Source organism: Melanotaenia boesemani, chromosome 7 (assembly GCF_017639745.1).
Source record: "Melanotaenia boesemani isolate fMelBoe1 chromosome 7, fMelBoe1.pri, whole genome shotgun sequence".
In the NCBI taxonomy this organism is placed as follows: Eukaryota; Metazoa; Chordata; class Actinopteri; order Atheriniformes; family Melanotaeniidae; genus Melanotaenia; species Melanotaenia boesemani.
The window spans coordinates 29,476,361-29,483,902 of NC_055688.1; the positions used below are offsets into that span (position 1 = coordinate 29,476,361).

General features: G+C 41.1%; 1 protein-coding gene across 1 annotated transcript in view; it reads right to left on the reverse strand.

Moving 5' to 3' along the window:
* flt4 (fms related receptor tyrosine kinase 4) overlaps positions 1-3,800 on the reverse strand; it is a 55,948-nt gene extending 52,148 nt beyond the window's left edge. The window contains exon 1 of the mRNA XM_041990439.1: positions 3,450-3,800. Within this exon, the coding sequence (XP_041846373.1) occupies positions 3,450-3,507 (58 nt within the window). The 5' untranslated portion in view covers positions 3,508-3,800. The remainder of the gene's footprint in view (positions 1-3,449) is intronic.
* Positions 3,801-7,542: the final 3,742 nt, after the last annotated feature.

Below are 7,542 nucleotides of genomic sequence, written 5' to 3' on the forward strand. Positions count from 1 at the left end.
TTGCTGAATGAAGCTTAAATGTGTATTTAATAAGAAAAATTGGCTCTCCCTCATTCTGTCTCTTCCTTTATGGTGAATATTCCTGCAGCTCTATTACCTTTCTCACTTCTACTTTCCCCAATTGTCAAAATAATCCCATCCTCAATTTCCTCCTCCATTAATCTATTTGTCTGATTTCTCTGAACTAATCAGCCCTTGGGCCTGTCTCTTTAAATATCAATGTAATTCTGCTACTCAACCTTTCAGGCCATCTTGCTTGCAGTCCTCCTCCTCCTCTCTTTTTGGGTTTCTCTTAACTTTAAAACCACCAACATTTACATTCCTTTGGGTACAATTTTCTTATCTTTTAGCAAGACTTCATCTTTCAGTTGCTTATGAGTATAACCAACAAAACATGTTTGTTTAACTTGTCTGTGTTAAGGCAGAAAACATTTTTTGAAAAATTGTATATTTATAAAGTTGGACAGTCTACAAAGGTCCTTAAGATTATAGTGTAGAAATGATGAAAAGATATTTAACTAAAGAAAACTGCCAACAGCAAAGAGAGAGAGTCTACCCAGTTTAATCGATTAAATAAGTGAACCAGCCCAACTTGCATTGCTGTGAAATTAACCTAGCTTAAAGCTGGACATAGTAGGGAGGGATCAGAAACATACAAACAAAAACACCAGATATGGTTCTCATCAACTATCTAACACCAACTTTGACACATATTTGACTTTTGCTGCAGTTTCCTGCAGCTGAAAAAGCTTATCTCTCAGCTCTAGTCATATTAAGGGTGTTGGTGCTTCAGAATGATGAGAAACTGAGTGACCAGGCATCCAAATGCCCAGAGGGCCGCACGCCGTGCCAGTGATGAATGAGGCATCAGACTCCCTATTTATTTGGACTTTTCTGCAGAGGCCTTCCCACAGGGAGCAGCAGCAACATTCTTCTCTCATCTGAGCCGCTCTCCAACTGATAGAACAAGATATTTAAGGACAAACACCATGGATCCGCTCCTCAGAGTGCTGAGGTTGAATGTTGAGATCAACACTGAGAATAGGGGACTATTGTTGGCTAGAACAGCTCAACCTCTATAAGTGAACAACTCTAGTAATACCCAGAGTTGAGAATCAGATTTCTGGGATGATCTGATCAAGCAGTGGTATGCGTACAGAAAACACTAGCTAAAAGAATATCAACACTGTGTACCCAAGAGTAAGCCAAAGATCATTTGGCTCTTAAGTTCAGCTTAAAAAAATATAGATTTACTACTTTCATGTGTTTTCTTTCTTTCTTTCTTTCTTTCTTTCTTTCTTTCTTTCTTTCTTTCTTTCTTTTTAACCAGGAATGTTTTCAAAGGTTAATTGTGCTACAACAAAAAATAGGAAATTATGAGGAGATGAATCAAAGTTCATTTCAGCAGCATTACAACACCAAGCCGTCTTTCTGAAATAAGACTGAATTTCTGTAGCGGTGTGATAAATGTTTTGAAATCCCCGTAATTCAAAGCAGAGACAGAGCATGACAGGAAGATGGTAGAAAATGGCTCCGGGTGAAAAGCTTAAAACTTCATAAATGCAGCTGCTGTGTAAATTATATCCTCTCCCCGCCTAAAATGACAATGACTTCTGCGCTGGCAGGTCTCCAATCCACTCTCCCTCATTCTCTCCTTCTGATCGCAATAATTAGAAGCCAGGGCTCACATCATGCTGGCATCAGACTTACTAGTGTCTTTAAAAAAAACACTTATTGTAATAAGACTAATTTACTTGGGGGTGGGGTGTTGGAAGGTTAGGAAAGACCAAAAATGAACTTTAAAGAGAAGAATTGTTGCCCCAATTACTCAGTGGGTGACATCAGAACACAGCAGACAAGGCTTGACGTCATGTGCACAATCTGTCCTTTTCAATATTTATGTTGTAGAATTCATGAGAGAGAAAAAAACCAAGAACACAAATTTGACATCAAGACCATATAAAAACCATCATAGAAAAAAAAACATCAAACTATAACACGTTTCAGGTTCATTTCATTCTGAAGTGATTGCAACAAGCAGCAGTGCTGAGCCAGAGCATGCCCTTTTTCTCTCACCTCTAATGTGGCACTCAATCCTGGAGCGTCTTTCTGTGCGGCTGTACTTGAAAAATGTGATTCTCTCTAACTGTATGAAGCACCCTGCCTCCAGGATAGCTGAGATAGATATATATATGTCTCTCTTTTGTGCTTTCAGTGCCAGATGAGGCAGATAAAAGCTGTACATTGTTAAACTAATACTCTACAAATAGGCCTGTCAGGAGATAATGACAAACATAAGCTAATAACCTTTAAAAGTTTGGAGACAGTATTGTTGTAGGGCTTTATCATTCCAAGGGAAACATTTTGTGGGTGAGATTTTTCATGTGCAAACACACACACACACACACACACATACAAAAAGAGTTTTTTTCTTTGTTTAGGGAAATGGAAAAGTTTGGAGAGAGCCATAAAAGGATATATAGTCAGGTGAAACATGGCCACGTGTCAACAAGAGTCATGCTGTAACTATGGACAGTGATAGTTTGTCCTTTTTTTTTAACATACTGTAAATTTCCCAGCTAGAGCAGCTCTTTGATATTGATGAAAGAAGGCGAAGTTGTGATCGGCTCAGCCATATAGTGACTGCCCCTCACTATTCCCTGCTCTTTATGAACAGCTGTTCAATCGCAGCCAGTGATGAACAACTCAGACATCCACTAAGGGAAACAAACTCACCACCAACATCATGCAGAAAAGACATCAGGGGGCCAGGGTTAAAGAACATCATTCAGAAAAAACATTTCCTTTACTTTATTCTCTCTCTACGGTCTAACAGGACAAGAAAGCCCCCATGTATAATAAGACTTCTTTTTCTTGACCCTCATACAGGGGGCAGGCCAGTCCAGATCAATGGGCTCACCTCCTCCAAAATTCTATGCATCCAAAATATGCCCTACATATGCCCTGAGGCAAAGTCGTTTGAATTCAACACAGCATGATCTGCTTATTCTTTCTCCCTCTGACATTATGGCTTCATCAATTAACAGCTGCATCATTGTCAAGCACAACAACAGCATGCCTCCCCCTAGTGACAATCTGCATGCAGACTTGCAACTTCAGCCCATTAATTCAGTTAGATATTGCGAGACGAGGAGGAACTTTAGGACAGGTTCTGTTGATCTCTGCATAAATCTCTGCTGTCCGGTTCCAAAAATAATGAATTTCTGACTGAATGCAGCGGATTTGTTTGGAAGAAGCTAATCAGATTAAGTTTGCAGCTAACATAAAGTCTGTATCTACCTTTTAGAAACATAATGTGGATAAAACATGTCACCATCTAGTAATAAAAGCTCGATTAAGTCCCGGATCAGAGTTAAAAGTCGGTGCAAACAGCGCGACCAAAAGTTTGCGCTCCAAACTTCCAGGCTCACTTTAAGAGGACTCCTCACCTGAGGTGTACGCTATTCCAATCCAAGTCCGACAGAAAAACGTAAAATCTGTCTTCATCTCCAGATCTCCGGTCCAGAAGAACAGAAGCTTGAGCGTTGCTGGCGTTAATGCTGCAGGGAAAAAAACTTTTGAGGAGGGGGTTTGAATGAATATTTGGAGGCAAAGTATGGGTGGGATGGTGGGGGGAACTCAGGTGAAGCTCGGCCGGTTGAAGCGTATATGCGGGTTACTCTGCTGAGAGCAGGACTGCGGAGGAAAAGAAACTGGGGAGGAAAAAAAAAAACTTTTCCCCCCTCTTGTCCAGAGGATGCACAAGGCACTGAAAGAAATTAGTGATTTCCCTTTCCTTTGCTCGTGACTGAAGCGCCGCATGCACACCCACCTACCCAGTTCATAAAACAAGCTGAATTGGTGGAGTGTGGGAGAATCTTGGTGGGTGTGGGTGTGTATGTTTAGGGGTAGGGGGGGCGTGGGTCACCCTAACATCCATGACAAATTTCCTTCCTGCAAGATCCCATCCGTTTCATCCTCCACGTGAAAGACCTGAAGCAATAACACACACATTGAGGATGATGAAGGTTCATTTATAGTGCGACGAGAGCTCTGTGGATTTTCCAAGCTGTTGATATTGATTTTCATTTCATGACTTTTCCAAGGCATGCTAAGGTGTCAATGACTGCTAAATAGCTCAGCAGGTAATCCTAATGCCATCAGAAATTCTGACAAAGCCACCAAAAGAAGTGCCACAAATGCCGCAGGGAGATAGGGCGAAAACACGCTGCTTCTGGGAGAGTATTACATGAAATTCTCTCTTTTAGGCAGCTGTCGTTAATCTACAACAAGAAGCTTTACTAGCACCGAAATGCCAGTGTTCTTATCTGTCCAGGTCAAATATCTGGCACAAATTTGATGTAAAGACTAAACATCTTCTGCACTTATGAGCCCAAATTCTTCCTGAGCTTTGGGAGTGTCCCTCTATTAAGACCCGGCAATTATTCTTTTAGAGACTGAGATATAACGAAGCTTCCAACAAAACTGAACAGCAGAGATCTTCCAGGCTCGTTTTAATCCTGTTAACCCCCTCCACCCACACATCTATCCTCCTCAAGGAGTCTTCAGAGTGTGAATGAAAATCTTGTACTGAGAGCAAAACAGGCCCCGATGTGAGCTGCTGTCAGCCCCGTTTTATTTTACAGGGAGGGGATTTTGAAAATTGAAAACCTGTGTACGTAAGAAGTCAGAGGGTATAAGGGTAGTGCATTTTAAAGATGAAGTCCGCGTGCACAGAAAGAAATGGCGTTGTGTGTTGGTGAACTGTCAGGTGTCGCAGGAGCTCAGAGGGACAGTCAAACCTCTTATGAAGAAGAACCAGCATGCCAACCCAAGCTAGTGTAATCAGTCCCACACAGCTTTACTTTCCAGCAGCAGGAGTGAGCTGAAAATCAATAGTGTGCTGTATCTCTACTGGGAAATCTTTTTCAACAATAATACTGCGATAGCGGACCCTAGCTTATTTCCTTACTGCGCCTTCAGAACCGGTGAAAACCAGTGCATCCACCACACAGCAGCCATCAACAGGAGGAATGAGAACAAATATTAATCATCGTTGTGTATGTTGTCATTCTCAGTTGTTTTTTGAGAGTGTGAAGCCAAAGGATCACTGCATATTATTGTGGGCATGTGTTTTCCTCCCGGACCCCCTACGGCAACCCACCTTTCTGACCTTAAAACACAATGTTGTGATTGAATGGTTGTAATTAAAACGTTCCCCTGGTTTCAGCCCTGCAGCGGCCTCGAGTTTAGAGGAAAATAAACATGCTAGAATGTGCTGATAGTCAAGTAAAGCTGTGGTCAGGGAGTTACCAGATCTCATTATGAATATAAAACAGATCATGTTTTGAATGGACACTGCTCACATAAAGCGACTGAGACAACAACAACCCTTCTGCAGGACAGCTTGATCACCTCTGTGTCAGATGAAAAGGTTGGAATTGAATAATTCTGCTGGCTCCAAAAAGACACCGGGGGGCTCAAGGACCTGTCCTTGAAGTGTCAACATTCCGTCCAGCCCATCCTCGGGTCAGGAAACACATTACAGCTCCGCAGCTACTACCATAGGAAGGATGTGAAGCAAGCTATGCTCTCTCTCTCTCTCTCTCACCGAAGTTCACGTCCATGGGCCTGTGCGCTGCACATTGCACGTTGCCAAGCCACTTTGAAGTAGCAGTCTCTGCTCAGTGGAGCTTTGTGTTTTGATTGTAGCAGCCAAAAATTCTCATCATTCAGTACCTATGCCAGCCTTCCTGACTACAGTAGCAGGTCTATTACTTATAAATTATTCACTGAATAATTAGTGCTGGTCAGTGCAGACTGGACAAATTCCTCTGTGATGCTGAACTCTTGCGAGTTAAAGTAAACAAGACATTACATTTTAAATCCCTTGGAAACCTTCTCCCAGAACTGATTTGAGCCTGTCTGAATCGTCCACCTTTCTCTTTTGCAAAATTCCTCCATTTGCAAAATGACATATGGTTTTGTTGCATGCGCTGACTGTTTCAAATACAACTCATACAACATTTTAAATTCAGTTTTTGGCCAGATTATTTCATAACTCAGTATTTCTTCTTTGTGAGCGATTCCTTGGTGGATTTGTGTGTGTGTGTTGAAGAGCATTATTCTGTTGGAAGCTTCACTTTCAATTCAGCTTCAGCACCCAGACAGATGACCTTTCATTAGTTTTTACATTGTAACTGATATGAAGAATTTACAGTTGACATCAAAACCATGACATGTCTCTCACCATGCCTTATGCATCAACAGTTGGCATCAGCTTCTTAAAAGCTCTCTTTGTCGGTACTCAACACAAAACACAACTCTGTCTAAATATGCATGTCCACAATGTCCAATCGCAAACAGCACGATGTTTGCTTCTACAGTATGTACAGTTGCAAACTGCAACATCCCTCTATGCTCTTTTAGGGCAGCCAAGACTTTCTTCTGCAAAGCCTCCTAAAATTTGTGAAATCTGCTCATGATTGCAGATGCATCCCCAACAATTCCTTGCAGATCCTATGATTATATTTTTATGTTAAGCACAGACTCATAATCTGGATCTAGAGTTTAATTTCATCGATCTGAAAGTGTGATATATTCACTAAGTGGACCTTTTCCCCCCTCATCTGGTTCTATATTCAGATAGTTACAATAACAACAAAATCTCATTTGTGTGTCATTTTTTTTTGGATAAAAGTGTATAAAAATAAGAGTATATTTTTCTGAGTTGGCTGTGAGCAATTGTCTTTAAATAAATGCTAATGTCTTTTGTTTGTTTTGCTACAGTTTTAATCAATGTGGGTTTAAGACAATATTTGAAAACTAAAATAATCACATGTAAGAATAGTCTATAAAGCAAGTGGCATCCTTTGGATTTGTCACTATTGTTCGAGATCATACTTTAAGAATATTTATATCAATGTATGTCTTTTTATCACAATACATTGCTTAAAGAGCCATCAATTTTTACTACATTACTAAATAAGTCTGAATACAAATAGTTAAAGGATAGTAAGTGTTAAGTATACTCTGAATTCACAAATTCTATGACGCCACTGCCCAGGAAAACCAGAGGTCCTCCTCTGGTTTTCCTCCATTGTGCCAGTTGTCCAATCAGAAGAGCTGGCAGCAGCATCCTGCTCCAGCTTCCCCCCGAGACCTGTCAAAAACTCCACAGACAACACCACTGTCACCGTTTGCCTGACCTTTCACCTGGCAGGAGGAAACAGGACGTCTGTGCTCTCATGTGTTTAAAAGATAACCTACTGCCCTCCTATTCTTGCTGTTCAAGTGTCAGGGATGGCTCATGCTTTCAAAAATTCCACCCCAGGTGCAGCGAAGTCAACAACCCTCCTCTCCTCTCCTGTTCAATGGTTTTGGACTGCCATCAAGCACAGAGTACGCTGTTGTGCATTTTGCTTTGATGATGCTTAATAACATCCTTGATCAGTTCAAGTAGGGTTGATTTTAAATGTGCACAGGTCACAAATGTGCGCAGTGTCACAGTTTCAGAAAAAAAATCAAAGACAGTGTTTGTTT